Raw genomic sequence first — 15,667 nt, 5'->3', positions numbered from 1 at the left:
TGATAATATACAGGGGTAACATCTTGTGTTGTCATAGTATACAGTAGGAGCAGCCTGTGTTGCAATAATATACAGGGGTAGCATCCTGTGTTGTCATAATAGACAGGAGGAGCAGCCTGTGGCATCCTACTCTACAGGGGGAGCAGCCTGTGGTGTCCTGTTGTTGTTTTTGTTGTTATTATTATTATAATACAGAAGTATCAGCCTGTGGCGTCTTGTTATTATTATTATTATACAGGAGAAGCAGCCTGTGGTGTACAGTTATTATTATTATTATTATTATTATTATTATTATTATTATAATACAGGGGCAGCAGCCAGTGGTGTCTGATTATTATTATTATTATTATTATTATTATTATTATACAGGGGGAGCAGCCTGTGGTGTCCTGTTATTATTATTGTACAGTAGGAGCAGCCTGTGGTATCCTGTTTTCTCTAACGTCCTAAGTGGATGCTGGGGACTCCGTCAGGACCATGGGGAATAGCGGGCTCCGCAGGAGACAGGGCACATCTAAAAAGCTTTTTAGGTCACATGGTGTGTACTGGCTCCTCCCCCTATGACCCTCCTCCAAGCCTCAGTTAGGTTTTTGTGCCCGTCCGAGAAGGGTGCAAACTGGATGGCTCTCTTAAGGAGCTGTTTAGTAAAGTTTTTTTTAGGTTTCTAATCAGTGATTCCTGCTGGCGACAGGATCACTGCAACGAGGGACTTAGGGGAGAGACTTGCAACTCACCTGCGTGCAGGAGGATTGAAGTCTTAGGCTACTGGACACTGAGCTCCAGAGGGAGTCGGAACACAGGTCAGCCTGGGGTTCGTCCCGGAGCAGCGCCGCCGATCCCCCTTACAGACGCTGAAGAAAGACGGCGGAACGGAGGTCCGGAAACAGGCGGCAGAAGACTTCACAGTCTTCAGAGAGGTAGCGCACAGCACTGCAGCTGTGCGCCATTGTTGTCACACGGCTCACTGACACGGTCACGGAGGGTGCAGGGCGCTGCTGGGGGCGCCCTGGGCAGCAATATAAATACCTATTTGGCAAATAAATACATCACATATAGCCATTAAGGCTATATGTATGTATTTTAACCCAGGCCAGTTATTAAAAAACCGGGAGGAAAAGCCCGCCGAAAAGGGGGCGGAGCTTATTCTCCTCAGCACACGGCGCCATTTTCCTGATCAGCTCCGCTGGTGAGGAAGGCTCCCACTCTCCCCTGCACTGCACTACAGAAACAGGGTTAAAAGAGAAGGGGGGCATAAATTGGCGATATAATTATATATTAAGAGCGCATATATAGAAACAACACCTTCTAGGGTTGTTATATACATTATAGCGCTTTTGGTGTGTGCTGGCAAACTCTCCCTCTGTCTCCCCAAAGGGCTAGTGGGTCCTGTCCTCTATCAGAGCATTCCCTGTGTGTGTGCTGTATGTCGGTACGTGTGTGTCGACATGTATGAGGAAAATGTTGGTGAGGAGGCGGAGCAAATTGCCTGTAATGTTGATGTCACTCTCTAGGGAGTCGACACCGGAATGGATGGTCTACTTATGGAATTACGTGATAATGTCAACACGCTGCAAGACGGTTGACGACATGAGATGGCCGGCGGACAAATTAGTACCGGTCCAGGCGTCTCAGACACCGTCAGGGGCTTGTAAAAACGCCCATTTACCTCAGTCGGTCGACAGACACAGACATGGACACTGACCCCAGTGTCGACGGTGAAGAAACATACGTAATTTTCCTTTAGGGCCACGAGTTACATGTTAAGGGCAATGAAGGAGCTGTTACATATTTCTGATACTACAAGTACCACAAATAAGGGTATTTTGTAGGGTGTGAATAAACTACTTGTAGTTTTGCCTGAATCAGATAAATTAAATGAAGTGTGTGATGATACGTGGGGTTCCTCCGATAGAAAGTTATGGGCGGTATACCCTTTCCCGCCAGAAGTAAGGGCGAGTTGGGAAACACACCTTAGGGTGGATAAGGCGCTCACACGCTTATAAAAACAGGGCGTTACCGTCTCTAGATACGGCCGCCCTCAAGAAGCCAGCTGATAGGAAGCTGAAAAATATCATGACAGTATATACACACATACTGGTGTTATACTACGACCAGCAATCGCCTCAGCCTGGATCTGCAGCGCTGAGGGGGCTTGGTCGGATTTCCTGACTGAAAATTTTGATACCCTTGACAGGGACAAGATTTTATTGACTATAGAGCATTTTAAGGATGCATTTCTATATATGCGTGATGCGCAGAGGGATATTTGCATTCTGGCATCAAGAGTAAATGTGATGTACATATCTGCCAGACAAAGACACGACAGTGGTCAGGTGAGGCAGATTCCAGACGGCATGTGGAAGCATTGCCGTATAAAGGGGCGGTCCATCGGACCTGGTGGCCATGGCAACAGCTGAAAAATCCACCTTTTGTTACCCCGAATCACATATCGGCAAAAAAGGACACAGTCTTTTCAGTCTCAGTCCTTTCGTCCCCATACGGGCAGGCGGGCAAAGGCCAGTCATATCTGCCCAGGGGTAGAGGAAAGGGAAGAAGACTGCAGCAAGCAGCCCATTCCCAGGAACAGAAGCCCCTCACAGCTTCTGCCAAGTCCGCAGCATAACGCTGGGGCCGTACAAGCGGACTCAGGTGCGGTAGGGGGTCATCTCAAGAGTTTCAGTACGCAGGGGGCTCACTCGCAAGGGAACTCCGGGATCCTACATGTAGTATCCCAGGTGTACATTGGAAATTCGAGACATCTTCCCCTCACACAATTCACAGGCTGTATTCCCAGCAGGTGATAATCAAAGTACCCCTCTTACAACATGGAAGGGGGTAGTATTCCACACTATATTGTGGTACTGAAGCCAACCGGCTCGGTGAGATCTGAAATATTTGAACACTTACATACAAGCGTTCAAATCAAGATGGAGTCACTCAGAGCAGTGATAGCAAACCAGGAAGAAGGGGACGATATGGTGTCACTGGATATCAGGGACGCTTACCTACAGGTCCAAATTTGCCCTTCTCACCAAGGGTACTTCAGGTTCCTGGTACAGAACTGTCACTATCAGTTCAGACGCTGCCGTTTGGGTTGTCCACGGCGCCCCGGGTCTTTACCAAGGTAATGGCCGGAATGATGATTTTTCTTAAAAGGAAACATGGACGCTTTCCTGATAAGGGCAAGGTCCAGAGAACAGTTGGAGGTCGGAGTAGCACTATCTTAAGTAGTTCTACGACAGCACGAGTGGATTCTAAATATTCCAAAATCGCAGCTTTTTCCGATGACACGTCTACTGTTCATAGGGATGATTCTGGACACAGTCCAGAAAAACGTGTTTCTCCCAGTGGAGAAAGCCAGGGAGTTATCCGAGCTAATCGGGATCCTCCTAAAACCAGGAAAAGTGTCAGTGCATCATTGCACAAGAGTCCTGGTAAAAATGGTGGCTTATTACGAAGCAATTCCATTCGGCAGATTTCCCGCAAGAACTCTTCGGTGGGATCTGCTGGACAAATGGTCCGGATCGCATCCTCAGATGCATCAGCGGATAACCCTATATCCAAGGACAAGGGTGTCTCTCCTGTGGTGATTACAGAGTGCTCATCTTCTAGAGGGCCGCAGATTTGGCATTCAGGATTGGATGCCGGTGACCACGGAGGCCAGCCTGAGAGGCTGGAGAACAGTCACACAGGGAAAAAAATTTCCAGGGAAGTGTGATTAAGTCTGGAGAATTCTCTCTGCATAAATAAGCTTAGAGCAAATTTATAAGGCTCTAAACTTAGCAAGACCTCTGCTTCAAGGTCAGCCGGTATTGATCCAGTGGGATAACATCACGGCAGTCGCCCACGTAAACAGAAAGGGCGGCACAAGAAGCAAGAGGGCAGTGACAAAACTGCAAGGATTTTTCGCTAGGCGGAAAATCATGTGATAGCACTGTCAGCAGTGTTCTTTCCGGGAGTGGACGACTGGGAAGCAGACTTCCTCAGCAGGCATAACCTCCACCCGGGAGAGTGGAAACTTCATAGGGAAGTTTTTCAGCATGATTGTGGACCGTTGGCAAAGACCAAAGGTGGACATGATGGCATCCCGCCCGAAAAACGGGACAGGTATTCCGCCAGGTCATGAGACCTTCAGGCGATAGCTGTGGATGTTCTGGTAACACCGTGGGTGTACCAGTCAGTGTATGTGTTCCCTCCTCTGTTTCTCATAACCAAGGTATTGAGAATTATAAGACATAGAGGAGTATGAACTATACTAGTGGCTCCGGATGGGCCAAGAGGGACTTGGTACCCGGAGCTTCAAGAGATGCTCACAGAGGACTAAGGGCCTGGGGAGCTAAGAAGGGACTTGCTTCAGCAAGTACCATGTCTTTTCCAAGAATTACCGCGGCTGCGTTTGACGGCATGGCGGTTGAATACCGGATCCTGAAGGGAAAAAGGCATTCCATAAGAGGTCATACCTACCTTGGTCAAAGCCAGGAAGGAGGTGACCGCATAACGTCATCACCACATGTGGTGAAAATGTGTTGCGTGGGTAAGGCCAGAAAGGCTCCACGAAGGAAATTCAACTAGGTCGATTCTGCACTTCCTGAAAACAGGAGTGTTTTGAGCCTAAAATTGGGTTTCATTAAGATTTAAATTTCGGCCCTGTAGATTTTCTTCCAGAAAAAAATTGACTTCAGTTCCTGAAGTCCAGATTGTAAAGGGTGTATTGCATATACAGTTCTTTTGTGCCTCTAGGGGCACCGTGAGATCTCAACATAGTGTTGGGATTCCTTAAAATCATATTGGTTTGAACCGCTCAAATCTGTGGATTTGAAATATCTCACATGGAAAGTGACCATGCTGTTGACCAATATCTCACATGGAAAGTGACCATGTTGTTAGCCCTGGCCTCGGCCAGGCGATTGTCAGAATGGGCGGCTTTGTTTTACAAAAGCCCATATTAAAATTTTCCATTTGAACAGGGCAGAACTGGGACTCGTCTCCAGTTTCTTCCTAAAGGGGTGTCAGCGTTTTCACCTGAAACAACCTATTGTGGTGCCTGCGGCTACTGGGGACTTGGAGGACTCCAAGTTACTAGACGTTGTCAGGGCCCTAAAAATATATATATATATATATATATATATATATATATAGTTAGGACGGCTGGAGTCAGAAAGTCTGACTTGCTGTTTATATTGTATGCACCCAACAAGCTGGGTGCTCCTGCTTCTAAGCAGTCTATTGCACGCTAGATTTGTAGTACAATTCAGCTTGCACATTCTGTGGCAGGCCTGCCACAGCCGAAATATGTAGATGCCCATTCCACAAGGAAGGTGGCATCATTCCGGGGCGGCTGCCCGAGGAGTCTCGGCATTATAACTTTGCCGAGCAGCTACGTGGTCAGGGGAGAACACGTTTGTAAAATTTTACAAATTTGATACTCTGGCTAAAGAGGACCTGGAGTTCTCTCATTCGGTGCTGCAGAGTCATCCGCACTCTCCCGCCCGTTTGGGAGCTTTGGTATAATCCCCATGGTCCTGACGGAGTCCCCAGCATCCACTTAGGACGTTAGAGAAAATAAGAATTTACTTACCGATAATTCTATTTCTCGTAGTCCGTAGTGGATGCTGGGCGCCCATCCCAAGTGCGGATTGTCTGCAATGCTTGTACATAGTTATTGTTACAAAAATCGGGTTATTACTATTGTTGTGAGCCATCTTTTCAGAGGCTACTTCGTTTTGTTATCATACTGTTAACTGGGTTCAGATCACAAGTTGTACGGTGTGATTGGTGTGGCTGGTATGAGTCTTACCCGGGATTCAAGATCCTTCCTTATTGTGTACGCTCGTCCGGGCACAGTACCTAACTGAGGCTTGGAGGAGGGTCATAGGGGGAGGAGCCAGTACACACCATGTGACCTAAAAAGCTTTTTAGATGTGCCCTGTCTCCTGCGGAGCCCGCTATTCCCCATGGTCCTGACGGAGTCCCCAGCATCCACTACGGACTACGAGAAATAGAATTATCGGTAAGTAAATTCTTATTTTTATACAGGATGAGCAACCTGTGGTGTCCTGTTATTATTATACAGGGGAAGCATTATTATTATTATTATTATTATTATTATACAAAAGGGAGCGGCCTGTGGTGTCCTGTTGTTGTTGTTGTTATTATTATTATAGATTGGGAACAGCCTGTTGTGTCCTATTATTATTATTTTTTTGCATAGGGAGCAGCCTATGGTGTCATTTTATTTTTAATATACAGGGAGAGCAGAATGGGGTGTCCTGTTGTTATTAGTACAATACAGGGGGAGCAGGTTTTTGTGTATGGTTATTATTATAATGGTGGAGCAGCCTGTGGTGTCCTGGTATTATTTATTATTATTATTATTATTGTTATTATTATTATTATAATACTTTGGGAGTGGTGGTGATGTCACAGTGACATCACTTATATCTATAGTAATAATACAGGGACATGACTGGGAGGTGAGGGGGATCTGGGGGTTTCACAGTGACATCACTTATATCTATAGTAATAATACAGGGACATGAGTGGGAGGTGAGAGGATCTGGGAGCGTCACAGTGACATCACTTATATCTATAGTAATAATACAGGGACATGACTGGGGAGGTAAGGGGGATCTGGGGGTGTCACAGTGACGTCACTTATATTTGTAGTAATAATACAGGGACATGACTGGGGAGGTGAGGTGATCTGGGAGCGTCACAGTGACATCACTTATATCTATAGTAATACAGGGACATGACTGGGGAGGTGAGGGGGATCTGGGGGTGTCACTGTGATATCACTTATATCAATAGTAATAATACAGGGACATGAGTGGGATGTGAGAGGATCTGGGAGCGTCACAGTGACGTCACTTATATTTGTAGTAATAATACAGGGACATGACTGGGGAGGTGAGGGGGATCTGGGAGAATCACAGTAACATCACTTATATCTATAGTAATAATACAGGGGCATGAGTGGGAGGTGAGAGGATCTGGGAGCGTCACAGTGACATCACTTATTTATTTTTCATCCACTAGGGGGCACTGTACTCTTGGGATATGAACGGTGCGATAGCAGGGATAGGCACATTTAAATATTTAAATGTGTAACCCTTTTTCCCCCCTCCATACTCCCAAGATGCCTCAGTGATCTTTGTGCCTTCACTAGGGAAGGTCACATTTTGGAGTCATTCCAGGGTTTACTTTAAATTTTCTAAATATTTTTTCTTGTATCAATCACACTCCCTTCCCAGCTTATTAGAAAGCGTGGGTCCGTGAGTGTGTGCTGCTGTTGTGCAGCGAAGGCTTATTGGTGCTTAGACAGGGAAGCCCCCCATAGACCTTCATCAGTGTTGTCTGTCTATCTGCATGACAAAATCAGAAACAGCAGCTTGTCTGTGATAACTGTGAGAACAGCTTATGCTGCTGCCGCTCCGTTGGACCTGTTTGTTGCTGTGATAGTGGGGCAGTCAGCTCCTGCTGTCGCCCCTCCATGTGCGGGGAAAGTGTTTTGCATGAGCTGCTTACTAAGGTATAGCTTTACTGGCTTAAACTCCCCCGCTTCCCGGCTCCCACCAGCGGTCAGACACATACTGCCACTGGGCGCCTGCGTCGCTCCACACCTGCCCACTCCCCGGCTCCTGGCAGTGCAGCTCCAAACCGCTGCCCTCTACAATCTGCCCCTCTAGACAACTGGGAAGCGGCTTCCAGCAGTGGTCAAATAATGCTGCCACTGGGCACCTGTCAGGCTACACCTCGCAGCTCCAGAGAAGTGGCTCCCGGCAGTGCGGCTTGCAGCAGCGGACAGATCACACTGCCGCCGCTGGACGCCCGTCACATTACACATCTACCCCGCTCTCCAGCTGCCACAAGTGCACAGACCACAGTGGATAGCTGCTGGGGGAGGTCATGGCGGTCCCTAGTTCAGCGGTTCCCCCTAAATATAAGGGATGGTGGCCAGGGCTATAAGGGACATAACAGGCTATTAAGCCTAGGTTATTAGTGCTTTTGGGGGTACATAGGTTATAGTCAGATGCACATGCTGGGACGCCGTTTTCACACAAAGGTGACACACCTACTTCCTGCTTCTTCCTACAGCAATATGTCAGTCCTACAACACACGGCCACTGGAGGGGGCAGGGGTGTTTAGTAGGTGGCACAGTGACCATCATAGATTTCCTCTATAACACAGTGCGGTGCTCGTTGTATTATAGACACTACAGTTATTATCACTGAGTTGTGCGGACGTTGTCTCACTGTATTATTGTCTGTCTGTCTGCATGACAATATGAGAAACAGCAGCTTGTTTGTGATAACTGTGAGAATGCCTGATTTGCAGTCAGAGTTGTCCGCTGCATGAAAAGACCATGAGGCGGCTAAGTCTGATTCACGGATAATACCGTGTGAGCAGCCAATGTGGGTGTGACAGGACGGTCCCGAACGAAAGCACTCGCCGCTTTCGCGTCCCGTCTCCTGCGCACAGAATGGAGGGTTAGGTCACACGAGGCCTGACCACATAGGGGATTCCTGCTTACAGTTAGTAACCGCCTGTTACTGACTCCACCCACTGCGTTGTGGGCGGATTTATGCTGCCACCACCAAACTCCTAACCTGCCGTGGCGTTTGGAACCACGGTTCTACTCTGTATGTGCCAACGCCTTTTCTTACCACACCTGTGTGGTGTTGACAAATCCCCACTAGCCACTTGCTAGGCCTCTACCGGTAGTTGGCGGAAGGCGGAACTTGGAGACGCTAGGTACTTTCCTGGACAGCCGGAGGACGGGGCTATGTTTGGCATAACCCTGTAGGTCACAAGATGAAGCAATCTTCTTGAGGCAGATGTTTATTTTCTCAATAATAGCCTTAAAAAAGACTCATCTCTATTGCTAGGGGCAACAGCATACAACAAGATGTTCTAGCAGAAAAAAGATGGTACAATACAATACAATGGGGCAGCAGCCCTCCTTTTATCCTACTCCAATACACATTACAACAGGGGGTAAGCCCGCCCTGTGGTGTACAACCAATCAGTGTTTACCCATGGGCTGTGCATGCCTTGGTCACATGCACAGCTAACATTGTTCCCTATGGACAGTGGGGAGTGGTCGTTCTCCTTTGCTTGTCCCATCCTGGAGGATCAGGATACGCCCCAGTGCCGTTCAGTCTAGGCTGGGGGAAGTTTTCTTGCCTAAACTGACTTCCAGAAACCTGCCCGGGACCTAGCCCACTGCCTGCAGCCTGGATTTGGGCTCCAGAGCTGGGCAGCCTAGCTCCCCGGTCCAGGTTTCCTGGACACTACGGGTGATCTCCTCCATGGAGCTCCAGAAAACCACTCAGCTTGTTTCAAAGCTGAGCTTCTCTCTCTCCCAATGCCCCTTTCAAGAGTGAGGCTGGAAGGGAAAGTATTCCGTTTTTGGGGAAAAGGTCTGGGAGAATCCATCAGCATGCACACAACCAAGTAAGTGCAATTTACATTTAAATACATTTCATTTAAACACATGTGTTTCCCTTTAAATCTACACTGAGCCTGTGCCCTGCACAGGCTCCACATTCCCAGGCACTGCAGTGCCTCATAACACAATATATATGTTATTGCATTTAAAACAATGTTTTTATTCTGGTTTTAACTACAGCGCTGGGCTTCCCTAGCCCTGCAGCCTGGCTGCTGGGGCTCTCTCTCAGTGCTGGAGGTATGGGGCTGGCTTCCCCCATCCTCCAGCCTGCCACTGGGGTCCAGGGAGCTGGCTCTCCCTGTCCCCTCCTGATCTGAAGTCCGGTGGCTCAGGATGCTTGTCCCGGCCGCCGCAGCTCTGTGTCTCTGTGTGCACTACACACACCCCTGCCACTAGGGAGCCAGCTAGCCCGGACCCCCCTGAGCGGCGCACTCTGGTGCCCTCACCGCACAGGGAGCCGGCTAGCCCGGTCCCCTGTGTGCGGCGCTGTATCCGGTGCCCTCGCAGCAGCGTCCGGCGGGGAGCCGGGCTGCGGCGCACCCCCCTTGCCGCCCAGCAGCCCGGGACGTTCGTCTCGGCTGCCGCGGCTGGCCACCTCCGATGGGCTGAGGCAACCACAGAGCGAGCTGCAGCGGGAGCTGAGCTCCCACCCGCAGCGGCTCACCCTTCTCCCCCGGCGCACACACAGCTCCCGGACTCCGGCGGCTCACACCTGATGGCTGCAGCGGGAACTGATCTCAAGGCTGCAGCGGTTCCCCTCTCCCCCGGTGCGCACACTCTTCTCAGCGCGCCGGGGGCTGCCCTCACTGCCGTGGTCGCCGGAGAGGTCTGGGACCATGGCACACCTTTAAAATACAGTTTTAAAAGCATTTTAAACACCTGACGCCTAGCGCCCTATACTTTTTAAATATGGCGCCAAGCGCCCATTGTCCTTATAATGGTGCCGGGCACTAGGGGTTAACCCCTTCAGTGCTGCAGCGGTCATTGTCCACGTGGGCTGGGGGTCTCTCCGTCCACACTTTTTCCCCCCCATTCAAGCGGGTCAACCAGGGACCCATGTCCCAACGATTTGGTCCCTGGTCCCACAGTCCTTAATGGGGTTACCGGGAGTTCTTTGGGGGTTCAGGCTCCTCCTGACGTGACAGTCCATCCGCATTGCTATGAGCCTTGCCTTGCTTGTGGATAATATGAAAGTCATAAACCTGAAGAGCAAGGCTCCACCGCAACAGTCTGCCGTTTTCCCCTGTGGTGTGCTGAAGCCACAGTAATGGATTGTGGCCCGTTACCACCGTAAAATGGCGGCCATACAAATAGGACTGAAACTTCTTCACAGCCCAAACAATAGCCAAACACTCTTTTTCAATTGTGGCATAACCCACCTCCCGCGGTAGCAGCTTTCTGCTCAAATAGTCCACCGGGTGCTCCTGTCCATCCGGCCCCTCCTGGCTCAGTACTGCCCCAAGTCCGTACTGTGACGCATCAGTCTATACAACAAAGTTGTTACTATAGTCCAGTGCCATCAGTACTGGGGCTTGTACTAGAGCTGTTTTCAACTACTGAAATGCCAACTCACATGCGGTCGTCCAGTCAGCTAACTTGGGGAGTTTCTTCTTAGTCAGTTCAGTCAGGGGTTTGGCCACGGAACTAAAGTCAGGGACAAAATGTCTGTAGTACCCTGCAATCCCTAAGGAAGCCAGGACCTGTCTCTGGGTTGTGGGCCGGGGCCAGTTGCGGATTGCCTCCGCCTTCGCTGGTTCAGGCTTCACCTTGCCTCCCCCCACACGGTGTCCCAGGTACTCTACCTCTGACATCCCCATTTGGCACTTGTCTGCCCTGATGGTCAGACCTGCCCACGTGCCTCAGGTGCTCTTCCTAGGTTCGGCTGAAGACAGCAATATCATCCAAGTAGGCCTGGGCGAACTCTCTGAACCCCTTCAGCAGGTCATCGACCACACTCTGGAAGGTGGCTGGCGCATTCTTCATCCCAAATGGCATGGTTTTGAACTCAAACAAGCCACAGGAGGTGATGAAGGCGGACCGTTCCTGAGCCTCGGGAGTCATTGGTATCTGCCAATACCCCTTGCTCAGGTCGAACGTAGAGATGTATTTCGCTCCAGCCAACTCGTCTAACAGTGCGTCAATGCGGGGTAGGGGATAGGCGTCGGATTTGGTCACTTCGTTCTACCGGCGGTAGTATACGCATAACCTGGTTGTCCGGTCCTTCTTGGGAACCAGTACAACGGAGGCGGCCCAGGGACTGTTGGAGCGCGTGATTACGCCTAGCACTAACATCTCCTGCACCTCTTGGTAGATACTCGCCTGCGCCTCTGGTGAGTCCCGATACGCGGGTTGCCGAATCGGCCTGTTCTCGCCAGTGTCTACATGATAGGCATGTAGGGAAGTCAGGCCGGGCTTCCTGCTGAACTGGGCCTCAAAGGACTGCAGCACTGACTCCAGCTGCTCCCTCTTGGGGTTACCAAGCTCACTGCTCCAGCTAACTTCCTCTACACCACCCTCACCCTTGGCATCCGCGAGGAGGTCGGGAATGGAATCCTTTCCTGGTTCCTCCATCGGCAGGCAGCACACAACGGCTACCGACTCCACACGCTCGTGACATGCCTTTAACATGTTTTCATGGTAGATACGCTGTCTCCTACCATCGCTGTCAAATGACACCACGTAGGTGATGTCGCTTAGGCATTTTGCGACCGTGTACGGTCCTGCCCAGGCAGCCTGGAGCTTGTTCTGATGTGTGGGCACCAGAACCAGCACCTTCTGCCCTACTCCAAAGACCCGAGCACGCGCACCCTGGTCATACCAAGTCTTCTGCTTGGTCTGTGCTTCCGCAAGATTCGCTTGCGCTAGTCCCATGAGATTCTCTAACCGATCTCTGAGCTTCAACACATACTCCACCACGGACTCATCCTGGTGAATCAGCTCCCCCTCCCAAGACTCCCGGAACAGGTCGAGAGGTCCACGGACTCTGCGGCCATATAGTAACTCGAAGGACGAGAATCTGGTTGACTCCTGGGGCACTTCCCGATATGCAAACAGGAGGTGCGGCAGGTATCGCTCCCAGTCTCCCCCCTCCGAAGTCACAAATGCCCATAGCATCTGCTTAGAGTGCCATTAAATCTCTCGCAAACTCCGTTAGTCTGGGGATGATAGGGGGCAGTGCGGAGTTGACGCACTCCGCACCTCGCCCAGAGACACTGGACCAGATCTCTCATGAACTGCGTCCCTTGATCAGTTAGGATCTCACTGGGGAACCGTACTCTACTAAATATGCCTAGCAGAGCATCCGCTACCTTTTCCACAGTGATGGCGGACAGAGCCACAGCCTCTGGATACCGGGTAGCATAATCCACCACGGTGAGGATGTATCTCTTCCCCGATCTACTGGGCACAGGTAGGGGACCTACTATGTCCACGGCCACTCGGAAAGGTTCCCCGACTATTGGCAAAGACCTTAGGGGAGCCCGAGCACTGGGGCGTCCAAGCCGTTGGCATACATCACAGGACTTACGGTAGGTCCGGACGTCATCCGACACTCCGGGCCAAAAAAAGATCTGCGTCAGGCACCTCGGTGTTCGGTCCCTCCCCTGGTATCCCGCCAAGGGAATTTTGTGTGCAGCTGACATCAGTTGCTCCCAAAAGCTCCTGGGAACCACCAGTTAAACTTGCTCCCGCACCGGCCTATCCCCTTCTACCTTGGCTACCCGGTACAGTAACCCTTTCCACCAGGTCACACTCCCAGCCCCATCCCAGCAAGGCCACGGCCAGCTTGGCGCCTCATACCTTCCAGGGATGGGTCAGAGAGCTGAGCTTCCCTAAACTCCTGCCTGCGGCCCTCACTTTCTCCTAAGTCTGGACACGCTACAAGGGGAATATTGGGGTGAGTCAAGTTGGGGTCAGTCATGGTAGGGTCGGGGTGGTCACTCATACTCACCGCCGGAGTTGGCAAACCACTAGGGACAGGAGCATCACTGGGCACCCCCACAGGATTCAACAAACTGGAACCGACATCCTCTGCGTTGCTAGGGGACGTAGGCCCACCAGAGGCAAGAGGCAGATGTGCTGATCTGGCCGCTGTGGTCTTTTCCTCTGGGATGGCTGATGCTGTGGTTGGCGGCAGTTCAGCCGCTGTGGTCTTTTCCTCTGGGCTGGGCTGTGCTGGCAGAGACGATGAAGACTGTAGTCTGGCCGCTTGACTCCGGGTGATGGCGTTCGCAAGGCAGTAACGATTCCTCCACCGAGATCATTCCCCAAGACGACATCAGTTGGGAGGCCATCCATTACGGCAACATCTCTTAGCTCTTGTCCAGCTCCCCAGTCGAGGTAGACTCTGGCCATGGGCACTTCTCGCTCTAGCCCATCGGCCACTGTAACTTTTGCAGTGCAAACCTGCAGTACTGCTGCATGGTCGACAAGGTGGGGGCTCACAACAGTTATGGAGGCCCCAGAGTCTCTTAAGCCTTCGCCCTGCAGGGACCCCACTTGGACCGGCTGCAGGTGCCGCCACATATTTGGTGGGGGCTTCTTAGCCATACAGGTGACTCTTTCCGCAGAGTCCACCTGTTTCTCGCCACACTCCATCGGACTGACTGGAGGGGGTACAGTCTCTGGAGGCTCATCTCCACGGGTTAAGCAAGCAATCCGGGCTCCAGCACTGGGATTTCGCGCACGAGGCTGGGGTGCTTGGGATGCAGGACAGTTCATCCTCCGATGTCCGATTTTCCCACAGCCATAGCACTTTTTGTCCAGGCGTGGCTCCGATGTCCTCTGATTACTGGCAGGGGCACTGCGGGGCGGTTGCTGGCCAAAAGCACCCGGGTTGGAAGATGCTTGCTTTGGGAGGCGATGAGCTGAAGAGGGGTGTCCCCCTGGTGGTACAGTCTTTTGGGGTTGGCTGCTGGTTGGGCGCTTCTGCCCCTGCGGTCGAATTGCCACATACTTGTCTGCTAACTGGGCAGCCATCTTTAAACTGGGTAGCTCCCGATCTAGCAACCACTCCTTCACTTCTGGGGCGCACCTGCGGAAGAACTGCTCCCTGCAGATCAGGTCAATCAATGCGTCCCACGTAGTGGCTTCCGAATCCTTCTCCCACTTCACCACGTACTGCCGCAGCTGGGTGGCGAACTGCCCATGGGTGCTGCTAGGATTCTTAGGCAAGTCTCTGAACTTCTTCCTGTAAGACTCTGGAGTGATGAAGAATCGCTGGAGGAGGGCCTTCGCAACTTCGTCGTAGTTCCCACAGTCCTCCGTCGCCACTCCTCGATAGGCCTCCAATGCCTCTCCATGCAGAGTGGGCACAAGGTGTCTCACCCACCTCTGACTTGGGTAGATCTTGTAGTTTACAAGTCCTTTCAAAAACTTGCAAATGTCCATCAATGTCCCCATCACTGTCTGCAAACTTGGCAAACTGAACTCGTCCTGATCTGTGTACAATGTCACGATTCGGGTATCTGGACGCCATTACTTGCCTTTTAGATGTCTCCTGAGGCCGGCTCAGCATTCCAAGTACGGATCTCATCTGTGTCCACATTCTGCATATCCCTCCTGTCACTCTGAGAAGCTGTCACAGCGGCGCCATGTTTGAATCCTGCGTGGTGTCTCCCGTTCTCCGCGGCCTCCGCCGCCGCTCCTGTGTTATAGTTACAGGTTGTCAGAGTGGTGCCTCATGTCTGCCGCGGCCGCCCCCCCCTCCCCCCGCGACGTTGGGATCCTGGCCCTGCTAGGGATTGCTGGGAAACATTGCTGCTGTGAGAGAGGGCGGGGCTTGTGGGTCTCACCGGTTCCTTACGAAGGTCCACTGTTGGGCCGTCCTCTTCGATGCTGACGCTGTTAGTGCTTTCCACCTCTGCCCGATAAGCCTCCACCATGCTCATGAGCGCCGCCTTCATGACGCTTCTGGACGCGTTGAAAGGGATATCCACACCCTTCTCCTGGCACACGATCTCCAGATCATCCTTGGATATTCCGCTGGATTTCGCCATCTTGTGCGTTCTCCTGCGCTGCAGTTACTCCTCCCCTGAGTAACTCGGCTTCTCCAATCGGGTGATGAAAAGCCGCCTGGGATTATCCCACTGCTACCACCAATTTCTGTGACAGGACCAGTGTTCGCAAAAATGCGCTATAGCGCGTTTTTTACCCGGTATTGATGTTCAGGGACTCACATTTCCAACATGCGTGAGTCCTCTGGGACGCGCTCCGCT

At 51.3% G+C, this 15,667-nt stretch overlaps 1 protein-coding gene across 1 annotated transcript in view; it reads right to left on the bottom strand.

Annotated features, from left to right (window-relative positions):
* The window catches only part of LOC134984359 (gastrula zinc finger protein XlCGF48.2-like), a 36,710-nt gene extending 21,262 nt beyond the window's left edge, over positions 1 to 15,448 (bottom strand). Inside the window, exons 1-4 of the mRNA XM_063949956.1 lie at positions 15,256 to 15,448; positions 13,251 to 13,328; positions 11,743 to 12,172; positions 10,165 to 10,297 (exon numbers count right to left, since the gene is read on the bottom strand). Of these exons, the coding sequence (XP_063806026.1) occupies positions 10,165 to 10,297; positions 11,743 to 12,172; positions 13,251 to 13,328; positions 15,256 to 15,448 (834 nt within the window). The remainder of the gene's footprint in view (positions 1 to 10,164; positions 10,298 to 11,742; positions 12,173 to 13,250; positions 13,329 to 15,255) is intronic.
* Positions 15,449 to 15,667: the final 219 nt, after the last annotated feature.

The sequence above is a fragment of the Pseudophryne corroboree genome (assembly GCF_028390025.1).
Source record: "Pseudophryne corroboree isolate aPseCor3 chromosome 3 unlocalized genomic scaffold, aPseCor3.hap2 SUPER_3_unloc_5, whole genome shotgun sequence".
NCBI lineage: Eukaryota > Metazoa > Chordata > Amphibia > Anura > Myobatrachidae > Pseudophryne > Pseudophryne corroboree.
This window is presented reverse-complemented; position numbering and strand designations above follow the sequence as displayed.